Source organism: Pantherophis guttatus, chromosome 8, assembly GCF_059756535.1.
Source record: "Pantherophis guttatus breed Tessera chromosome 8, ASM5975653v1, whole genome shotgun sequence".
In the NCBI taxonomy this organism is placed as follows: Eukaryota; Metazoa; Chordata; class Lepidosauria; order Squamata; family Colubridae; genus Pantherophis; species Pantherophis guttatus.
In genome coordinates, this window is record NC_142070.1 from 57,272 (window position 1) to 79,101 (window position 21,830).

The window sequence follows — 21,830 nt, forward strand, 5'->3', positions numbered from 1 at the left end:
TACAAGAAATAAAATTTATTTTTAAAAAAAGTGACCAAATCCAAAAAATTACAAACTTATAGGAAAAAGGGCTACCAGGCAAGCCAATGCTACCATTTGATCATTTCTAAAGGGCAAGCTGCCAAAACCAGGCAGGCTGTCAGGTAGGCTTCCTTCAGTATCCAGGAAAGAAAACCCCAAACTCAAGCATTTTGAAGAATTTAGTACTTTTACTGAATATGAAATGATAGCAACCCAGGTAAAGCTGGAAGTGAGCAAACCGCGCGAAATAGCATCTACTAAGCTTCTCCCCCCCCCCTTGTCCATTGGTCATCAGCCAATCCAAAGGTCTCCCAAAGGTCAGGTGGCATCACGTCTGGCAGCATCATTCATCAGGAATGTAGGGCAGTTGGTCAGCCGTTCCCTTTGAAGATCCACTTTCAATTCCTTGGAAGACACATCCTACAGTGGAAAGAAAAAAACCACCTCCTGCCTCTTTCCCCTCCCTTCGCCCCATAACTAATCCCTCCCCCGTTTCTTATGGCAGCTGAAGCAGGCAAAGCTGAGGCTGACACAGGCTGAGATCCAATCATTTGTACTGGACTGCATGCAGTCATGCAGCTTCAGGTAGGTGTGACAGACCATGTGGTCCTTCAGCCACCTTCCCAAAGGCACAAGTGGTTCACGGGGCTTGGGACGGCCCACCTCAGCTGGACTGCCATGATGTGGTCTTCCAGAAAGAAACCCAGCTTCCTATGGACACAGTCCCCAAAGGGAAGGCTTCCCTTTTTCACAAGAAGCTGGATTTGCCTGCTCAGAGAAAAAATACATGGATTCAAAAAGTAATTTCCTGTAATGAGGGCCAAGGAATGAGCATCTAAACCTTGAGTTGTACAAGGAGGATGGGCAAATATTTCAGGTGAAGACAGGCCAAAATCTTGGGGGGGGGTGTCTATTTCTCAACTGAAATCATACAAGAGGCAACACCTGTGGCTCTTGACAAATTTGCCCAGTAAAATGTTAATTTTCCAGTTGGCTCTCCATTCCCCCCAAGACCACTGCCATGGGCATGAGCGATAAGGGCTCCTCAAGCCAGAAGGTGAGTGGGCCAGGAATCACCCAAACAAACTTGTATCCATGTGTGTTAGTCAAAGAAATAAAATCACTTTGTAAATATGAGAAAAGAAAATGGATGCATCCCCTTTCTGAGTCCTTGACTGAGAAGAAGCACTAGAAGCTTGGCACATAAGGCATTCCAGAAGCTTCTACCTAGATTCCAAGAGCGAATCAGTCTCGTTGAATGGCATCTACAATAGTTTGGGTGCCACAGTGTCCTTCTGCATATAGTTACTGAGCCAGAAGACAAGAAGAGTGTGTGGAACAATTGTTCATCAATAGAAACTATCCAGAAGGAACCTTGAGCCGTTGGCAAGTAGCGGACTCACATCTGAGAGAAATTTGAACATGAAATGCAGATGCAAATATTGAAAAAGAGAAAGGTGTTTGATCAGCCCTCTTGGCAACCCAATCAGCACAGTAGTTGCCTTTGGTGGTAGTAGGGTCATTGCGTTGATAAGAGGAACAATGAATGACAGCTGATGAGAGAAGACGCACCTCTAAAAGTGAAAGGACCAGGACTGTGTGGGTGCCTGAGAAGGCCAAAAACCCTCTGTTTCCACAAGGCACCAATACCATGGTAAATACCAAAAACATACTTATAGCCAGTGAAAATACTAAGTTTTATCTCTAGCAATATAACAAGATTGAGTTAAGGCAATGTTTGTTTGTTTGTGTATAAATAAATAATGCCGCTTGAGCCCAACAAGGGCTCTTTCTACACTTGCAGAAAGAGTCAACTTTCTCAGGAACAGGCTGCTCATCACTTTCAACAGGTTACCAACATTTTGCAGGCCCTGCGTTGGTGCCGGAAGGTTCCCAGATGCAATTCAAAATGTTAATTTTTATTTGTAAAGCAGCCTATGGCTTGGCGCCAAGGTACCTTCAGGACTGCCTGCTCCAGCCAGATGAGCTTCCTGGGAGAAACTGCTTCTAGTAGATGGCAGAGACTTTGTAGGCAGAGAAGTAGGCAGCCAACTGACCTGAAAGAGAAAGCAAACCCTGGGCCCTCCAAAGCAAAACCTGAGGTGGAATTAGACCAGAGTTCCCCAACCCATCCGGCTTTGTGGTCCGACTGGGAGGGGGAATGGTTCCATGCAAGTGGCGGGTGAGGGGATGCTTCCGCAGCCTAGTTCCAAAAGGCTCAAAGCCCGGTAATGGGCCATGCCTGGGGGTTGGGGACCCCGGATTAGACTTTTCCAAAGGAGTGGGGACAATATTGCAGGCAAGAATGCCAGTCCGAGGGCAGATACTGATCAGAGAAATCTCTCTGGATCAAAGAAAGATTTTGAGATAAACCCTTTTGTACTCTGGACAGATGCTCCTCAGAAGTGAGTGTGTGAACAGAAGTTTTTGCAACTGGTTCCTGACTGCTGGTGGTGGTGGTGTGTGTGTGTGTGTGTGTGAGAGAGAGAGAGAGAGAGAGAAGGAGAATCCTTGACTTACAACAGTTCATTTAGTGACCATTCAAAGTTACAGCACTGGAAAAAGTGAGTTATGACAGTTTTTCACATTTACAACCATTGCAGCATCCCTAGGGTCATGTGATCTAAATTCAGATGCTTGGCAATTGATTCATATTTATGACGGTTGCAGTGTCCCAGGATCATGTGATCCCCTTTTGTGACCTTCTTACAAGCAAAGTCAATGGAGAAGCCTGATTCGCTTAACAGTGGTGTCACTAATTTAATAGCTGCAGTGATTCACTTAACAACTGCAGAACAAAAGGTCATAAAATGGGGCAAAATTCACTTAGCAAATGTTTTATTTAGCAACAAAAATATTGGGCTCAATTGTGGTTGTGAGGATTACCTGTATAGCTATAGAGATATATATACATATACATATATAACTACATTCATACATATATATGACAACTGCAGTAAAATTATTGTATGCACAAAAGACTTGACATTACCTGCAATGGGAGAATATTTGGTGAAGATGATGGAACTCACTGAGATGGCCAAGTTGATGTGATTTTGTAATTTAATTAGAGAAAAGACAATTTCTATGTTTATTGCTAATTGGAAATCTTGTTTGGTTTTTCCATGAAACAGGAAAAAATGCACAACTTACTGTTTTTAGGATTATAAAAACGGATAATACAAAAAAGGGAGTTTATTTCTGTAACCATAAAGTAAGAGGGAATTTTGTATTTGTAATTATACTTGCTCTAAGGGAAGTTGAACACAACTTCTTTTCTTTTAGCATTTTTGACTTTTTTCTTCCTTCTCCTTTTCTTTTTTGTATTAGGTTTGTTATTTTTTGTTTTTAATTCTTAATAAAAACTATATTAAAAACCCGAGCTGTAAAAAAGCTGAGAACATCTATTCTTCATTCAGAAAGGATATTTTCTCCACCCCACCCCACCCTGGAGCCTCAACGGTCCAGAGGGGGACTTCAATACAAGGCCCAGCCAAGGAGGTTCGGGGTTTGCTCTCCTGCTAGCGGCTCTAAGAAACCTCCCTGCTCCTTCTGGGCTTCATTTCTCAGCCATTGCTCCTGTTCCTGGAATGCTTCTACCATGTTCCCCTCTGACAGCAGTAGAAAGTGGGGCGGGGGCAGGAGGGGGAAGCAACATTTCCTAATGCGGAGGAGGGGGTGATCTGATTTATATCCCAGGTTTTGTATAAAAGGAGCCTACAGAGTGGTTCCTCTGTGGTAGTTTGGGTTGATGGACTCACCAGCTGAGGGTCTCCCAGAGAGCCAAGGGTAGGCTAGGATCTGCGTCCCGCCTCTTTTGTCCAACTGCTGCCACTCCCCCATGCCAGGCTGTTCCCTCCCCCTGAGTTCCCTCCCTGGAAAGTGGCCACCACCCGTTCCTCATAAAGTCTTTACGGTCCTGCTCACCTCACAGGGCTCGCCCCACGGTCACCCACAAAAACGGCAATCACTAACTCTGAAGACAGACCCTTCACTCCTAATAAGCAGGTAGGAGTCTTGGGCAGCTTTGCTAGGCAGGCAATTGCACCACCATCTAGATGTCGGATTTGAAAACCAGAGGATTTTCAGAGCCCCATCCACACTCTTTCTTTTCAAAGAAAAATGCAAGAGGCAGGGAAGCTCCCATCCTGGTCCCCATAGGCAGGGGTTGCAGTTCCCCATTTGAGACTCGCAGCAAACTTCCCTCTCAAACCTGTGTTTGCCTCCCTCTTGTCTGCTCAGGTTAAGTCCCTACGAGATCAGCTTCCAACAATGATCAACTCTATTTTCAGTGGATGTGAAGACGTTCTGGAAGGGCTGAACGACATAATGACCACACTCTATGAAATGGATGGCCAGGGAATTGGGCTCATCTCTGTTGACCTTGCTCTGAATGTCCGCTCATTTTTTGAGGATGTAAGTTTTGAAGAACTGGGGTTGGGGCTTCCGTAAAAACATACAAACACCTGCTGAATCACTCCAGGGGTATCAAACCCTTGAAGGCTAGTAAATTCAGAGAAAAAAAACCACCTGGATTTCTGAAATGGTCACCTTAAAAGTGGGGAGGATGTTGGAAACCAGTAAAGGCAATTTTCTAAATCTCTATTTTGAATGGAAGAATGTTTCAGGGGGAGAGGGCTTGAAAGAACTTGAACAATCCCCAGATAATCCACTAAAATCTCTCTCCTCTTTTGCTGTCAGGTGAAATTCTTTGGGGTTCCCAAGAGCGTAAAGCTGGACTGTCATCACAGAAAAGCCGCACTTCATACAAGCTTCTTGCTTTGTGTGTCCCCATCAGGAAAGAGCGGACGTCCGGGCAACTGCCATTTCCTTGTTTGGGCAGCTGGTGATGAGGTCCAAGGAAACGGAGAAGGCCCTCCTCAAGAAAGAAGTGGTCTACAGCCTCCTCCCTCTGCTGCTCCATTTGAAAGATCGGGAGACCACGGTGGCCATGGCAAGTTCAGACACCTACAGAGGTGGCTCTCCTCTGGCACCATGGAAGGGTGAAAGTTCAGGGGTAGAACATCTGTTTCTCTAGAACTCCAATCCTAGCTGGTATCTCCAGCTTGGCCTGGGAAGGATCCGTTCTGAAACACTGACTATCATCAGCACAAACAGAAAGGACCCTAACAAGAGCATCCTAAAGTCTTGCCTATATGGCCTTGAATCTAGGAACAAATCAAACCTCCAGTGGGGGTGGCCTTCTGAGGGGGTGAAGATTGAACTGGGTTCAGTAGCACCAACATGAATGTAGAACTAGAGGATTCAAAGGGGGCGCAGTAAAGCTCAACAAACATGGTTTGCAGGTGGTGGTGTCTATAGTCACGAGCCAATACTCACAACGGAATCCCTCGCTTCAGTTACACAATAACTGAGGAGGGAAGCCCAGCAACCTTGGAAGAACAGACAGCGGGCAAACATGAGTTTGGAAGCAGGCCATTTGTCCCCGTCCTTCTGCCTCATGAACATGTCCCACCACTAGGAAGAGCAAGGACTCTAACAGGCATTCAAGGTTTAGAAAAGGGTGGCCACTTCTGTCATTTGAGAGGTGGGATGTCAGTGAGCTTGGTGGCTTGATCGGTACCCCAGTATGTTCCCTCTTAGGCTGAGATGACTTTGGGGGTCTGGAAAGATGTCCTCTTCTGCAGAGGGCAACTCACCCATCTGCCACCCCTTTCTTCCTGGTTGCAGAGCTGCAAGTTGACTCTCTTGCACTGTGGAGTCTTCCTTGGGTGGGCCCACCTGAAGCTGATGTTCCGCAGTCTAGCTTGGGATGATCTCCGGAGCTGCTTGGTGAATGCTTGGAAATACTTGGTCAGTGAAGGGTTGCTTGGCAGCTGTTGTTTTTTTTTTTTAAATGGAAGCCATTTACAAAGTTAGTATAGGCAGTCCTTGTTTATTAACTGTCATAAAACTTCACACAGACGCCCTGGTCAGGAAGCCATGTTTGCGGTGCTCAGCCAATGGCTTGCATTTACAAACGGTTGCAGCGTCCCCTAGGCCCACAATCACAATTTGTGACTTTTACATAATGCATATAATGTGAGTCATCCTTGCAGGGGTGAAATCTAAAAATTTTTGCTACCGGTTCTGTGGGCAGGGCTTAATTAGTGGGCGGGGCTTGGTGGTCAGGTGACTGGGTGGGCATGGCTTGTTGGTCAGGTGGGCGTGGCCAAGTCAACGTCACTTCTTTGCCTTTTTTTAACCTACAAAACACAAGACAACTGGCTCACCCACAATGTAAAAGCAGCTGTGCTAGACCCAAAATGGCCCCTGCAACAAGCAGGAACCTCACTCACACAGCCCCAAAAAGCCCCAAAAACCAACTTTCACACTTTATACACACAAAATTCCACATACAGCTTTGTGAGATTTTGTGTGTTTGTGTAGTTAAGAGTGAAACACTACAGAAAAGCTCAGAAAGCTGCACAAATATTATTTTATTTTATTTTTATATAAAAGCAGCTAAATTTAAAACTTCCTAAACTTTAAATGGCTAGATCTAAAAAAAGAACAACTAAAAAAACCCCAATTAACTATTTTTTTAAAGCTCCCAAAGGGGAAAAAAACTTACAGGCAGGCAGGCAGGCAGATAGAGCTGCTCACCGATGAGCTTGATTGCAGGCAGAAAGATTAAGTTGCTTGCTGATGCAATGGATTGCAGGGATTACAGCAAGCGAAGCAAGGCAGTGCGAAGGTAAGCAAGCTGGAGGCTGGGGGGGGGAGGGATTTTTGCTACCGGTTCTCCGAACTGCCCACCGCCATCGCTACCTACTCGCCCGAGCCAGTCCAAACCGGGAGCATTTCACTCTGCATCCTTGCCATTAAGCAAACCACATGCTCATTAAGCGAACCCAATGTATCCAATGGGCATTTTTGCTAGAAATGTGACCGCAGGATGCTGCAACAGTTTTAAATGGAGACCTGTTGCCAACCGCCCCGAATGCCATCATTTCTGTGCAGCAGTTGAGACTTCAAGGGTGGGTCAAAAGTCTATTTTGTTGAGCATTTTGTAACTAAGAGCCCTGGTGGCTCAGAGTGCAGGATTGCAGGCCAACTCTGTCCACACACCAGGAGTTCAATTCTGACCGGCTCAAGGATCACTCCTTGAGGAATGATTCTTGGTTGACTCAACCTTCCATCCTTCCGAAGTCAGTAAAATGAGGACCCGCATGGTTGGGGGAAAAGATGCTGATTCTGTAACCACTCAAAGAAGGCTGTAAAGCACTGTGAAATGATATATAAGTCTAAGCATTATGGCTATTAGAACAACCTTAAGCAAGGACTACCTGTACACACAGGAAAACGCGGGATGAGACTGGGTTGAATTTGAGTGGGTGGGGAGATAAATTCTGTGTCAGCCTCATGACTCCACGGCTCCCTTGTTTGCCATGGCCTCTGTGCCTGAATTACAGGAAAAGTTTCCTTCCTAGTCACACTGACCGAGCTCTGGGGACCCGTGGAAGAGATGTAAAAAAAGAACTGAGTAAAACATAAAAAGAGATAAAAGCCAAGTCTGTCATCCATGAAAAGAGCAACCTCTTGCATGGACTTCCATAGTCACACACTGATGTGCCCAGCTCTCAACCTGACCTGGCCTGGCCTGAGGACAGGAAGACAAGTGGAACAGGCCATTTTCTTTTCCCTCCAATGCTTCCCACGGAAGTCTGAAGCCAAGCCACTGGGCCTCCCTGCTTTAGGAAAACACCCTCTCATACATCTTGAGGGATATCAGAAAAAGGAGAAATAGAAATACATGGTCTGGCCAAATAATTACTTACGACTACAATTGAGCCCAACATTTCTGTTGCTAAGTGAAACATTTGTTAAATGAATTTTGCTCCATTTTATGACCTTAAGTGAATCACTCAACAGTTGTTACGTTAGTGCGGTCGTTAAGTGAATCTGGCTTCCCCGTTGACTTTGCTTATCAGAAGGTCGCAAAAGGAATCACATGACCCCGGGACACTGCAACCGTCATAAATATGAATCAGTTGCCAAGCATCCGAATTTTGATCATGTGAACATGGAGATGCTGCTACGGTTGTGTGAAAAATGATCAGTGCTGTTGTAACTTTGAACGGTCACTAAATGTACCATTGTAAGATGAGAACTAGTTTTAATTATATCTTTATTGTTTTGGCCATGTCATGTAGAGGAATTCACTGGAGAAAGCAATTATGCTTGGAAGAGTTAGTGGTAAAAGGAAACCAGACCACCAAAGAACACGGCAGTTGGATACCTTCAAAGCTGATAGCAGCCAGAGCATAGAGCAATTCAGAGAACCTGTGCAGGAGAAGTGCAGGTGGAGGGACCTGGCCCAGAGCAGAACAGGACCAAATGCAGGGGTGAAATGCTCCCAGTTCGGACCGGATCGCCGGATCTGGTAGCGATGAAGGCAGGTGGTTCGGAGAACCGGTAGCAAAAATCCCTGCCCCCCCCCCATGCCCAACTGAGCCGCACAATCATCAGAGGCTTTTTTTTTACTTTTAAAAGCATTTTTTCTACAACCTCTTCGGCTGAAAAAATGCTCTTAAAAGTAAAAAAAAAAAGCCTCTGATGATCGCGTGGCTCAGCTGGGATCATCAAAGGCTTTTTAAAGAAAAAACCCTTTTTTTCTTTTAAATGCCTCTGACGATCCCAGCTGAGTTGCCTGATCGTTAGAGGCATTTAAAAGAAAAAAAGTCTCTGCCAATCAGGCAACTCAGCTGGGATCGTCAGAGCCTTTTGAAAGCATTTTTTTTACAACCTCTTCGCCGAAGGTTGTAGAAAAAATGGTTTTAAAAGTTAAAAAAAAATTGGCCTCGCCCACCCAATCACATTACCCCCACCACCAAGCCACGCCCACAGAACCGCTGGTAACAAATTTTAGATTTCACCCCTGACCGAATGGGTTACATCCTTCTCTCTACCATGAATTCCTGTGCTTTTTTTCTCTGCAGATGAGGAACAACCATGACAATATCCACATTTTCATATCCCAGTCCTTGGGATTCCTCCATCATGCCCAGACCGAAATCAGGAATGGTGCCGCACGGTTCATGGGTAAATCTCAGGAAATGCTTTTCCCTCCCTTGAATCACAGCCCCTTCCCCAGTCCTTTTCTCCGCAGCTTCCGCGGGGGCAGAAGGCAAACTGAGGGGCTGCCGGACAGGCAGCACTCTGGGTCCCAAGGCAGGGATGAGACGGGCGGGGGTGGGGGTCGGGCCCAGGGAGAGCTGAATCGGGACCACTTTCCCAAGGGTGGCAAAGCAGCTTTTAAACGGCTGCTGGAGGGAAAGCCAAGAGGTGGCTGGGGAGGGTATATGCCACAGAGGCACACCTTAGTGGACATGTTGCACCAAGCAAAGTGCATGTTGGAAGTGGGTCAATGGGCGGCCATAGATTGTCCTGCTCTGACCCAGGAAGCCTGTGAAAAGGCTCAGGCCAACCTTTCGCAACCCCCCCCCTCCCCAGAATGACAGGCTGAATCTGCAGCCCAGTGCAGAAAGAGTCCGAACTTCTTTCAGAAGGATGAGAATTTGCTCCCAACTTGTTCAATAAGCAAACTGAGGTGAAATGGGAAGTCACAAAGCTTTGGGGATTCATAAGGTTTGGGGAGTACCAGACACCACTTGCAATTTTGTTTCCCTTCTGTTTTAGCAACACAGCGAGCCAGCAAATCAATTCTTACTGTCAGTTTCAGTCCGCATTGCTTTGCCGGAATTATTCCCAAGGGGCCCGGTCAGCTTTCGAGACGCCCCTCCTCTCCGCTGAATGGTCCCACTAGTCAGTGACATCCAGCAGGAGGAGAACCTGGGCAGCTGGGAGAATCCTCTGCCAATCTGTCCCCCTCGAAAGCTCACCCTTTCCCCCCTCGTTCCCGAAGAGCCAGAGAGAACCAAGCAAGGAGGAAACGTCTCTGCTTGGCACAAAATGAGGGGCACAAAGAGGATGGGGGAGGAGAGAGGAAATTGGTGTTGGCAGGAGACGGGTTTGCTGCATTAAAGCACAAGTGAGGAGCGGACTTCGGCTTGTACCTTCTCTTCCTGTAACCCTGCCAAGGTGCATGTAGAATGCATGTTTACACCCAATCTTCGCCACTTGCCTAACTGGGTCAGCACCCTACTTTTTAATTTAAAAAAACCCTGTTGCCTGCCATATTTTTGCAGGCCTTGGGGAAGAGGTTATTTAGGTGTGTTCATAAAACAAAACAAAATTCTGAAATTGATTTTGTTTAGGTTACACGCTCAACTATTACAGCTCAGAACTGTCTAAAAACCTGGAACAGGAGGACCTCTCCCACCTGAGCAAAGGTAGGAGAGGAAAGGAGGGACGGTTGCCCTGCCTGAGCTAACCCGGAGACTCCCTTTTTGCTCAGTGGGACCAAGTTTCATGCTGCTTCCCCCACTCCCACGCACCCTCCCTCTGCAGAAGACTCCTGGGAGGTGGGCGCCTGGGCCTGACCTCTAAATGCCACCAGGCTCCCCCATGGTTATGGTTTCCTGCTTTTATGCCACTTCAGTCCCTGGCTTACAGCAATAATAAACTCATGGATAATGATACAATAATTGACAAAAAATATTGGAAATAATTAAAAGATTATAGAAGCCTAGGGTTAGAAGGGAACTTCTGGTCCAATCCCTGCCCAGGCAGGACTCCTCAGGTCATCCCAGATGAAGGATGCCGAACCTTTGCTGGAAAACCTCCAATGATGAAGCCGCCCCCGCCCCGCCCCGTCCCCCCACCACCACCTGCATGAATCTCTTCCACAATAGCTCACACACATTCAGAAAATTCCTCTACATTTCAAGTGTGGATCTACCTTTCTAAAACCCCCACCTGCGTTGGTTCTTTTGTTAACCTGGATTCATCTTCCCTGGAATATTTTTTGGGTATTAAACTATGATAAATATAACAGTGCAAGAAATATGTTTTTAACTTCCTGAATATTGATAGGTCCATAAAGCTCCATCCTTGGTGGTGTTAGATCTCTGCTTAGATCACCCACATGACACGGTTTGCAAGAGAGGGACGTTCAGCAAGAATTCCTGACAATCACAAATAGTCTTGCCATTTGCAGCGTCGACCCATCTGCGTAACTTTTTTAAAAAACTAATTTTAAATATCTCAACAAATAAAACCTAGGACCAAAACTATACTTCCTGCATGAAAATATGCCATAGCAAGGGCCTGGTGGGGGCGGGGTATGGATTTTTCTCTTTTTCATATGCACAGCAAGGCCCTTTGAGGCGAGCAGACAGAAGGGGGTCTTCTGGTGTCTTTAGGGCACCCTGGAAATGAGAAGGGAAGAGGCTCTTTCTCCTCAAGAGACCATCATCCAAGTGCAAATTTCAGAAAAGTATCAACCAGATTCCAACTTCTCTTCCGAGGGAAAATGCTTAATAAGGTACTTGGACTATACCGTAGTTACAGAGACTGGAGGAAAAAGACCACCGGGACCCTTGTTCAGTAAGGATTCAGGCCTCAGCATGGGACAGAAACTGTATGAGTCACTCCTGCTGACAGGCCCAAGATGGAGGGAAGGTTCTGCTGAACCTCTTGGCCCCTTCAGTACCATTGACCAGGCCATTCTCCTGGACCCCATCCAAGGGATTCTGTTCCTCCCCGAGCTCATTTCTACCTCCATCCCCATTACATATGAAACTTTATTATTTTTGACATTTGTTGAAACTCTTAATTCATTCTGAGCCTTAGATTTCCTGACATCTTTGCAGATTTGAGCTATTTGCTAGTATTTTGCTTTAGTTATGTGTCCCTTCTTTTTGACTCCATTCTTATGCAACCATGCTGGTTTCATCCGGCATCTCTTATTTTTCTTTCTCAATAGTATTATGCTAGACCAGGCTTTTATAATCTCATTATTCAGTTTCCCAAGCTTCTTGAGTTGGTTTCCCCTTTAAGATTTCTATTCATGGAAGCTCTATTTGTTGAAATCAGCTCTCTTAAAGTCTAAGACGCTCGTTTGATTTTGTAGAGTTACTCTGTGGTAAGATGGGCATCCAATAAAATTGATAAATAATAAACAAATAGTTTAATTCCAATAGAACTTGGTCAGTCTTCCCACAAAATTCCCACCATTTCAACCTCCTCTATCATTTTATCCAAATTAGTCCAGGATAGCTGACCTCTGGTTCCCTCCTGTGTCTTTTGGGTGACAAAGTTGTCTGCTAGGTTTCTCAGGAATCTGCTTGATCTCCCACTTGAGGCAGAGTTTGTCTCCCAGTTGGTGTCAGGGTAGTTGAAGTCCCCTGTTACTATTGCAGTGGGTTTCCTGCACACATTAGCAGAGACTTCATCCATTTCCTCTGCTTGGTTGGGTGGTCTGTAGGATAGACCTATGGCAATGTCGTTCTTTTTTCCTTTTCTAATAACCCAAATGCACTCAAGAGTTTTCATCTTTTTTTTTTGTTTGTTTGTATTTGCGTTTCTGTACAGGTGCAGTTGTTTGTTATATATAATGCAAATCCACCTCTTCTTTTATTAGATTTCTTTTGAACAATATAAATCCTTCTAGCAGAACTTTCCAGTCATGGGTTTCCTCCCACCAAGTTTTGATAATGGCAATAATCTTGTATCTGCCCTCCTGTACTTGGATTTTTAGTTTGCCCTGTTTGTTCCTTATACTTCAAGTGTTAGTTGTGTAGGTGTCCAAGGCCTTTTCGACTGGCCCTGCGTTTGCTTCCTGTGGCTCCTGTTTTGTATCTGAGTTCCTCTGCTTTCTTACCACTTGGTCAATTGCCTTCAGGTTTATATTTAGGATTAGGTCCCAAAATTTGGTTATCTTCCCCTCCAGTTTTAGTTTAAAGCCCTTCAGATAAACTGAACCCGTTGTTCTCCAAAAACATTCTTCCCGGTTCTTATGAGGTTAGGCAAGCAGGAGAAAATACTTGATGTTGTGATTTTGAAAATGCCCAGCAACCTCAGCAGAACTGAGGTTCACTGTAACCTTCTGGGTTCACTGAAACCCAGTGGTGAAATCCAAATTTTTTTACTACCGGTTCTGTGGGCGTGGCTTGGTGGGCATGGTAGAGGAAGGATACTGCAAAATCTCCATTCCCACCCCATTCTGGGGCAGCCAGGTGGCATTTGCCGGTTCTCCAAACTACTCAAAATTTCCACCACTGATTCTCTGAACTATTCAAAATTTCTGCTACCAGTTCTTCAGAACCTGTCAGAACCTGTTGGATTTCATCCCTGCTGAAACCCCCCTTTGTAATCTGTACGCTCACTTTGTTCTAGTTTTTCAGAAGATGGAATCAAGTTCAGATACCAGCATGGTCCATTTTGCAAAAAACTATCGAGTAGTTTTACAGAAATTGTCCGTAAAAAGGAGGTGAGGAATGAGAAGGCATCAACTTCAAATCTTAGTCAAAGCAAGGAAACATAAGCCATGTTCTACTGGCAAACCTGGTCTCAAAACTAGGAGGGGGGGATCTGTCTCTGCACAGAGGACCACAGTTGTGTGGGGGGGGGGCTGCAGCTCCCTGGAAGCCTCTAACAAATGTCAGCTCCAGTGGACCAGAAAGAATAGGAGCCAGCTATGGGGAGAGGATGGTAGCCCTGGACAGAAGCCAGAGGGAATTAAGAACCTTCTGCCCCAACAGGCTGGCCGGAGCTGGAGAGAAGGACCCCCACACAAGTGACAGTAACGCTCCAGGTGAGGCACGGGTGGGTCAAGGTCTGGGTTCCTTCCTTGGATGATCACTGGCATGCTCACACAACATCCACATACACGCACACACATACACAGACTACTTTTCCAGGAAGTGGCATTCTGGCTACTCCTTGAGAGTTTGTTTAACTAGTCCCCATTAAAAACAGACTGACTGATAAAATGGTGTTTGGGGAAGGTGATTTTTTGCATGCAGTAAAATCCACTGAAGTCCATAAAACCAGAGTTTATTATGGGCTGCCAGTGGACCAGTTATGGTCCTTACTTACTCTTTATTTAGTGACTGTTAGAAGTTGACAGCGTTCAAAAGGAGACTTCCATCAAAAATGCAGCTGCTGCAGCCTCCCTGCAGTCAGGTGACTGCAATTCAGGCACTTGGCAACTGGCAAGCACTTACAATGGTTACAGCATCCCACAATAATGCAATCACCATTTGTGACCTTAACGGGCAGCTTCCAACAAGCACAGTCAATGGGGAAGCCAGTAGGAAGTCAACAGTTGCAGTTGAGTGACCTGCTTAATGACTGTGGATGTTCGCTTAACAACTTGGGTGAAATGGGCAGCTATAGAAATTGAATAAGTAAGTACCATATTCTTTGGAGTATAAGACGCACCTTTTTCCCCGAAAAAAGAGGGTGAAAATCTGGGTGCGTCTTATATTCCAAATGTAGCCCTGCCCAGCTTCTCAAATGGAGGTTTCAGAGGCTGAAAAAAGCATCAGAAACAAAGCTTCCAAAAAGAAGCCCCAAACAGAGCTTCAGAAAAAAAGCTCCCAAACAGAACTTCAGAGGCTTTTTTTCTGAAGCTCTTTCAGAGGCAAGAAAATTTTGTTTTTCTGAAACAGTTTCAGAAGTTTCAGAGGCAGAAAAAAAAAGCAAAAAAAGGCAAGGCACAAAACTCACAACCAAGGAACCTGTTGCTAAAATTCACCTCTGGGAACAACTGATTGGGAGTATTCTTGGAGGCTGATCCACCTGCCAATCAGCTTTTTTCTTATTTTCCTCCCCAAAAACTAAGCGTCTTATACTCTGGTGCGTCTTATACTCCAAAAAATACAGTATTTTAAAGAACTGCAGCCAGAACTGACAAACTGACATAAGTTGGGCACAGTAACATGTCACTTTACCATTGTGCTCCTAAGTGATGGGAGTTGTCACTCCTAATGGCGATTGACAAGTGGGCTACCTGGGCATCCAGACTGTGCTGACACACCTGAGTGACTGCTTTTTCATTTATTTATTCCTTCAAGCCTCCCTCCCCATTTCATTCTGCCTTTGTCTTCCCCACGATGGAGGATCCCTTTGCCAGGACCACAGAAATAGGGAGAGGTGCCAACTCCGAGGCAGAAACTTTTCTACATTGGCAATACCTGGGCACCCAAATAGAACCCCACTTGGAAAAAGCATAGCAGGCCAGACTCAAGGGCAGCAGTTCCTCTCCTGCTCTTAGATCGGCCTCGGGATTCTCATTTGAAAGCTTAAACTTATTTTGTAATTTTAAAGATTTACCAAAGGGAAGTAAAGGGGGGGGGAGTTCACCTGCTTGGTTATAACCAGGTTGCCAGAAGCTTGCCTCCTTATGATCAGTTGCAGCATCTCAGAGTCATATCTCCACACACACACACACACACACACATCCCCCAACAGAACCATTAGGACTGCTGAGGGGTCTCTCTTGGCTACACAATGTCTACCTTCCACCCTCCGAGGAGCAGGAGAAGCCCCAGCCTGCCTCTGCCCCACCTCCACCCTTGACTCAGGCAAGCTGCTTGGCGGGGGAGGCACTGGAGCCGCCCACTCCATCCCCCACAGGCCGGTAGAAGAAATGGCTGGGTGGAAGATGTGAATAATCTCTCTGCAGATGCACACATCATCACAAGGGATAAACAATACTGAAAAAGAAAAAAAAATGACATCACAGAAACAAGAGGGAAACATCAGAATAATTGCAAGAAGAAAAATACATGAATGGCTATGCCAAGCAAAGATCACTTGTTCCCTGAAATGGGCAGCCGTAATTTAATAGGAGGAGCACAAAGGGCAGAGCACCACCCCAGTCTGCACCAAAACAGGGACAGGTCTGGTTTCGTTCTCTCCAGCTGTTTTCCAAAGACAAGCGCATCGCAAGATTTGGCTGATTGATTCCTGCATCAAAGCAGCAAATGCACCGGGAGGGGGGGCACAAAGCTAACCCTGTCTGTCTTCCCCCTCCCATCACAGAGAATTCACTCCTGGAGAGTGACAGCAGAGCTGCCAGCCCACTGCTGCTGCCCCCCGACTCCCCACATGCAGGCCGATCCATGCTGGAGAGGGGCATTCTGAGCCTGTCTACCCCCAAGCAAGCCAGACGGACACTTGCCCAAAGAGGTCAGTCTGCAAATCCCCAGCCCAGTTCCCTCGAATCCAGGCATTGGGCACTCACGGTCATCCCGTTCTGCTCACACTCGATACCTGGGCAGGTGCTCAAAAGGCCCATCACTAAGGCAAATGTCTCTGCACTCTTTGACCCCTGCAGGCAAGCAGCACAGCGAAGCCAGCGAGAAAGAGAGGACGCGCTCTATCGAAGCCCCCCCTGGGGTCTTCGCTTCTACGTCTGCCGGTACTGATGGGAAGCAGAGCCCACGGCATTGAGGCGTCTTCTTCCGAGCCAGCTGGACGAGCATCCATAAAGGTAGTTGCCAGGAGAGCGCTGCAGGCCTTCACACAAGGGGACAGGGTTTACAGGCAGAATCTCCTGGGGCAGCCACAACCCTTCACCCCACCCCCGCCTGAGCCGAACCCATTTTTCTAAGCTTCTGAGGCAAGCCTGGAAACCAAGGCCTAACACGGGACTGCTCACCACAAGCGTTATTGTTATCCATGTGAAGGTCCAAAGATGCTAGACCTGACTGAGGGAGGGCAGGAGGAGGAGGTAAGGGGGTTGGACTCAGGATTGCAGTAGTAATAATGTTCTGAAATCCCCTCCCTTGTGCTCAGCTGACAGGTGAGGCCATAGGATCCTCAGCTACCGGGGGGGGGGGAGCTGGCCAGAAAGCGGTGCCTTGAGAAGCCTCCGCCTACCTCCGCGCTCCACCATCGGTGACTGATCTCAGCAAATGGCTGCAGCACCGGCCCTGCGGGTGGCCAAGAAGGCCGAGGCTGCCTTCCAAGGACATTGCCGGCCTGGTGCTTGAAGGAGTCTGTTGCCGGTCCTCCCCAAGTGAACCCTCCAACGCATTCGGGCCATGGTGGGAAGCCTCTCTTTTCTGAAGACCTCCCCTCAAGAGAAGACCCTGCTAGAAACACCAGGGCTGCTCAATCTTTTTCTGGGACAGTTTCCAAGCCAGTGAGGCTGCTAGAGACATTTGAAATCAAAGTGTTCCTGCTCTAAAATAAATCTCTCTCAAGACTCTCCCTGCAGTGGGTGGTTACCAAAGTTCTTAAGCGAGGGACGCTTGTACTTGGGCAGCAGCCCATCTGCGGCGGCGGCGGCGGCGGCGGCAGCGGCAGCAGCAGCGGGAGGCAATGGGCTCACTTCAACCAGGTCAGCAAGCAACAGAATTGGGGGCCGGGGAGAGTGCTTTGTACACTGTTTACATAAGCTGGGGATAGAAGCAAATGTTCTAAAACCTCTTTTCCAAGTTTCCTCTAAAATTAGGTCATTGCCACTAAGGAGTTGCCCTGCTTTTCAACTGCATTTGGGAATCTGAGCTAGATGGCTGGACTCAAGACCCTTCCTGTGGATTCAGAGGAACGCAAGTGGGTGATATCCCACCAGAGCCACCAGGCACCAGTCAGACCCACTCCTGGGTTGACACTAGTGTTCTCATGGGCTCCAGCTCCTTGACAGAGACATGAAAGGGAGACCCCGCGGGCATCTCCTGGGCAGCGGTGATGTCGTCGGCTAATCCTTTCAACCCAGAAACGTCTTAAACAGTGCCTCCAACACGAACAGGGCGGGGCTGGTGTTCTCAGGGGCTAATTGTCCCCCATGTCAAAACGGAATGGGATAACTTAGCACAGCCAACTCACCATGGGACAACACACTGCAGGACAATTTAACAATTCTATTTGATTATTTAAAATAAAATAAATAAATTTTTATTTAAAATAAAAATTAAAATATTTTAATTTTTGCCATTCATATTTCATTCTGTCCCTTCTTTTGCAACCTTTCTCCAATGATTCTATTCCACTAGTTCTTTGATATTAGTGTAACTCTTGTCCTGCAGTGAGTTGTCCTGCGGCGAGTTGGCCATGGTGAGTTGGCCAGAGCAAGTTGCCCATGGCGAATTGTCATAGGCCCATGCCAGGATCCTGGCCTGTCTGGATGCATCCACATGGATTTCCACACTGGGCAGGGGGCCCCTTGGGGGCTCATCTAAGTCCCATTAAATAAATAAATAAAGAGGGAGCCTTTCTCCTTCCAACCCAGAACAGACCGAAAAGGCAGGGAAAGCCCTGGTTTCAGGTAGGTCATTCGGTTCTAGAAAATACCTGATGTCTGGTAGGAAATGCGTGCTATTCAACGAGTGAAGAGCAGCATCTGCACTCAGAACCTGAAGACATCCGGGCATTCTTATTCACCTCCATCTTCTTTGGAAACCAGAGAGACCTCCTCAAGCCCCTGCTGAGTTTGGTTACAGATCAGGAAAGCAGGGAAACGGCCATGAAAGACTAGCTGAGTTTGGGATCGGCTCAAACAATCCTGTTCCTGCTGTGGAACCATTTCTCCACTTGATATTCCAGGCTGCACCGATACAGATCCCACCGAGGCACTCTAGCTCTGCACGGTTGGATGGGACCTTCACACCACAGCAAAGCTGAAGCACCCAGCCCGCCTCCTCCTACTCGCCGTTTCCTACAGGCATCCCGGTCGTGGGCAACACAGCACCTGTTTCTCAGACACAGGTTCTGGCGGCCATTAGGAAGCTTTATTACACACATCCTTGGCAGGGGGCATCCCCCACGCACCACATGTCTCAGGCCCAAATGGAGTCCCATCCCTGGGGAAAATACAGGAGCACCCCTGACACTGCAAAGGGCAGGTCAGAACAATATGCAGGAGGGGGGGGGGGAGAAGGGGTTGCCAAATGGGCATAAGGTGGGGGCAGGGTGAGAGGCCAGAACAGCCGCGAAGCTGCCAGTTGTGCAACTGATGCCTCCGCTATAAAGGACTGTCTCCTGCTGGCCTGGCTCCCAGCCAGAGTGCCTCAGTGCAGCTCAGCAAGGTAGAGGTTTCCCCCTGCACCAGCGACGGCCACGGGCTGCCCTTTGGAAGCTGAAGCCACGGCATGCACTGGCTTGTTGGACAGCAGGACCTCCCCGATCACCTGTGAGCAGCAAGGGAAAACCAGGAAGGGCTGCAGCAGGAGATCCTGGCGGCGATCGGCAGCTGCCCCTGCACCAGCTACTCCCGAGACTCTACCTCCCCACTGCCACAGCCCTTACCTGGCCTGTTCCAGTGTGGATAATCCCAGCACCACTGGTACCACTGCCCCCGGCCACCACCACGTCCTCAGTGCAGAACTGGGCTGAGTAGAGGAATTCTCCCTGGGTGGGGTTGCCAGGAAAGGGCACATTTTGCCACAGCCGGGACATCCGCAGGTCCCATAGTTGCAGAGCATTGTGAGGAACCCAGGAGGCAGTCAGGATATGTTCTCCCTATTTGGGGGGGGGAGGGGAGGCAGATGGGTGACTTCACTGTCCTCTCTCTTTGGCACAAGGTTTTCTTCCGTTTGGAGTTTCCAAGTAATTGCTGGAGTGTTAAACGTAAAGACACGTAGCCTACAGTTGATGCTTTGAAGTCACTTGCACCTGATGCTTCACCTGGAAGCCCAAGAAACACAAGGGGAGGCCCTCTCATCTGCTACCCTGTGGGGTCTCTCCATCAGAGATCAGTTGGCACTTGGTGCCCTGTCTCCCTTTGGGAAGCTCAGAGGATGCTGCTGTCAGCACCGAGGAGGCCTGGTCTCTGCCTGACCCAAGGCTCCACCTTGCCATTTGCTCAGCCCAGCAGCCAGGCCAGGCCTTGGGGAAGCCTACCCGAGAGGGCTCCCACCCACTCCATTTGGCCGGCGGCAATCGCATCCTTTTCGGTTGTGAAGGTGGAAATCCCCCGCGCCGCCCCACTCCGCTCCCGCCTCGGACGGGACTCACCTTGATATCGATCCCAGGACCGCAGATGTGGGGCCCGTTGATCACGCTCTGCGCCCCTTTGGGCACGCGCTTGTCCCAAACCTAGCAGAGAGGACAGGCAGCCATTCGCTGACCCAGGCGCCGTGGGGGGAGCGCGGGGGGGGGGAGCAGCCACCCCTGCGGGGACCGCACTTGCCTTGACGGAGTTGTCCCAGCCGCCGGTCAGGAAAAGGTGCAACTCGCTGGGATGGAAGCGCAGCGCGAAGATCCGCCGGGAATGGCCGCTGAAGGGCGTAAATTCATCCCCGGCCATGAAGTCGGGGGCGCGCACCACGTGGACGAGCTGAAATGAGAAGCGGAGGAAGAGCGCGGGAGGCGAGGGCGCGCGCGCGCGGGGACCTGGAGGGTCGTGGAGGGGCGGGGCTCACCTGGTGGGTGTGGCTGTCGTAGAGGCGGATGTGCCGGTCTTTCCCAGCCGTGGCGAAGGCGCTGCCGTCGCGGCAGAAGTCCAGCGCGTGGATCTCATTCTCCTCCTCTGCGGGGCCGGGAGGGGGGGTCAGCGAGGCCATCCAGCCCGCCCGCCGTGCGCCCGCCCGCCCGCAGCGGGCCTACCGGTCAGAGAGGCCGCGGCGCTCCCCGCGCGCAGGTCGTAGAGGACGACGACCCCGTCGGCTCCGGCGGCCAGCAGCAGCCCGGGCTTGGCGCGGTGGAACCCGAGCGCGGTGACGGCCTGCCGCGGACGCCGGCCCGGCCTCAGGCAGGGTCCCGGCGCGCCCGTCCCGGCGTCCACCAGCTGCGGGGAGAGCGGCGTGAGCTCGTGCAGCGGCGGCCCTGGCTTAGAGCGCCCGCCGCCCGGCCCCGCTACCTGCACGGCCCCGTCGCCGAAGCCGGCTGCCAGCTGCGCGCCGCTCGCGCCGAAGCAGAGGCTGTAGACGCCGTGCGCCTCCCTGCCCAGCGGCACCCTGCGCGCCACCGCCGCCGCCGCCATGCTCCAGGCCGGGCGTCCAGCGGTCGCCCCGGCAACGGCCGCTCCGTTGGCGCCGCGGGACCAGCCGCACGCGGATCGCTGCCTGCCGGGACGCTCCTCCTGCAGCCCGCAGAACTCCGGCTGGCTTCGCGGCGGGCCTCGGAGCGTTCTGGCTGCCGCCCACCTGGGCCGGCATGCTCCGGTGGCCTCGACCGTACGAGACCTGGTGGGAGAAGACCGAAGGTGCAGGGTGGGAGTGGGGTCGCCCAACAGAGACCGCTTGGTGCGCGCGAAGCGTCCGGCTGCCTGGTTTTTGTGATCCCTTCGGAGTCTTGCTGGTTAGGAGATGGGAAGTTATAAAAGCAGTTTTTCTACGCTTTTATAGTAAATCCCCCAAATTTCAGGACGAGGCAGTATGTAAGGAAATACCATAAATACGTGTGTGGGAGAGAGAAAGAATCCCCCATTCCCATCAAAGACTTGTCACCGCCTCCTCTTATGTAGGAAGCAGCCGCTTACTAGCAGAAAACAGAGCAGGAGCCTTGCCGGCCAGGGTCCAGAATGGCCCAGCATGGCCGAGGGCAGGAAGAACAAGGTGGAGTGTGAAGGCCACAGCCTCCTAAAGTGACAGAAGTCTGGAGATTCTGTTATCCAGGTCATGGTTGAACCTTTTTCAGGAGGCAACTGGACTTTCTGGTTTTTCTTTGAAGATGTTTTGCTTCTCATCCAGGAACTGCTTCAGTTCGGACTGGATGGTGGATACAGACAACCTGAGTGCACAGATAAAGCTCCAAATGACCTCAACAACTCTCTAAAAGAATGCAAATGACCAGCTGTCTGCAAGGAGTATAAATCCTTCCATTCCCCACCATCCAGTCAAAACTGAAGAAGCTTCTTGGATGAGAAGTGAAAAATCTTCAAAGAAAAACCAGAAAGTCCAGTTGCCTCTTGAAAAAAAAAAAAGCACCTTTGAGATAAGTGACGGTGGGGGCTGATTGGCAAGAACTTCAGAGACAAGTAGAAGCGCCAGACACTTTCTTCATCCCCCACG

At 49.1% G+C, this 21,830-nt stretch overlaps 2 protein-coding genes across 7 annotated transcripts in view; one reads left to right on the top strand and one right to left on the bottom strand.

The window, feature by feature from the left end:
- The window catches only part of LOC117670691 (maestro heat-like repeat family member 5), a 67,719-nt gene extending 50,631 nt beyond the window's left edge, over window positions 1-17,088 (top strand). For 2 of the 3 annotated variants that reach the window (XM_034426034.2, XM_087875382.1), the window contains exons 25-34: window positions 4,264-4,437; window positions 4,820-4,975; window positions 5,713-5,835; window positions 8,964-9,066; window positions 10,242-10,316; window positions 13,264-13,357; window positions 13,629-13,681; window positions 15,916-16,062; window positions 16,211-16,366; window positions 16,672-17,088. In XM_034426034.2, coding sequence (XP_034281925.1) covers window positions 4,264-4,437; window positions 4,820-4,975; window positions 5,713-5,835; window positions 8,964-9,066; window positions 10,242-10,316; window positions 13,264-13,357; window positions 13,629-13,681; window positions 15,916-16,062; window positions 16,211-16,326 — 1,041 coding nt within the window. In that variant the 3' untranslated portion in view covers window positions 16,327-16,366; window positions 16,672-17,088. The remainder of the gene's footprint in view (window positions 1-4,263; window positions 4,438-4,819; window positions 4,976-5,712; window positions 5,836-8,963; window positions 9,067-10,241; window positions 10,317-13,263; window positions 13,358-13,628; window positions 13,682-15,915; window positions 16,063-16,210; window positions 16,367-16,671) is intronic. The other variant, XR_015729278.1, reaches the window with a different exon arrangement.
- LOC117670692 (uncharacterized) lies at window positions 190-21,044 on the bottom strand. Of its 4 annotated transcripts, none has more exons than XM_087875391.1 (7): window positions 20,425-21,044; window positions 20,241-20,347; window positions 20,009-20,155; window positions 19,834-19,914; window positions 19,126-19,338; window positions 1,979-2,078; window positions 190-441 (listed from the first exon to the last, which is right to left on the bottom strand). In XM_087875391.1, exons 1-7 carry the CDS (start codon window positions 20,798-20,800, stop codon window positions 365-367), a joined length of 1,101 nt encoding a protein of 366 aa, XP_087731517.1. In that variant the 5' UTR covers window positions 20,801-21,044; the 3' UTR covers window positions 190-364. The 4 variants fall into 4 exon arrangements, with proteins under 4 accessions (XP_087731517.1, XP_087731519.1, XP_087731518.1 ...); XM_087875392.1 differs by lacking the exons at window positions 190-441; window positions 1,979-2,078 and adding an exon at window positions 18,590-19,007 and having other exon boundaries at window positions 20,425-20,605; window positions 20,678-20,944; XM_087875393.1 differs by lacking the exons at window positions 190-441; window positions 1,979-2,078 and adding an exon at window positions 2,843-6,227.
- Between the last annotated feature and the right edge of the window lie 786 nt (window positions 21,045-21,830).

Excerpts from the sequence above, each read along its gene's own strand:
- LOC117670692 (XM_087875391.1), bottom strand. The coding sequence starts at position 20,800 with ATGGCGGCGGCGGCGGTGGCGCGCAGGGTGCCGCTGGGCAGGGAGGCG. Across the intron at positions 20,348-20,424 it reads CGCCGCGGCCTCTCTGACCG|AGGAGGAGAATGAGATCCAC; the intron begins GTAGGCCCGCTG and ends CCGGCCCCGCAG. Across the intron at positions 442-1,978 it reads TGGAGCAGGCAGTCCTGAAG|GATGTGTCTTCCAAGGAATT; the intron begins GTACCTTGGCGC and ends TTTCCACTGTAG.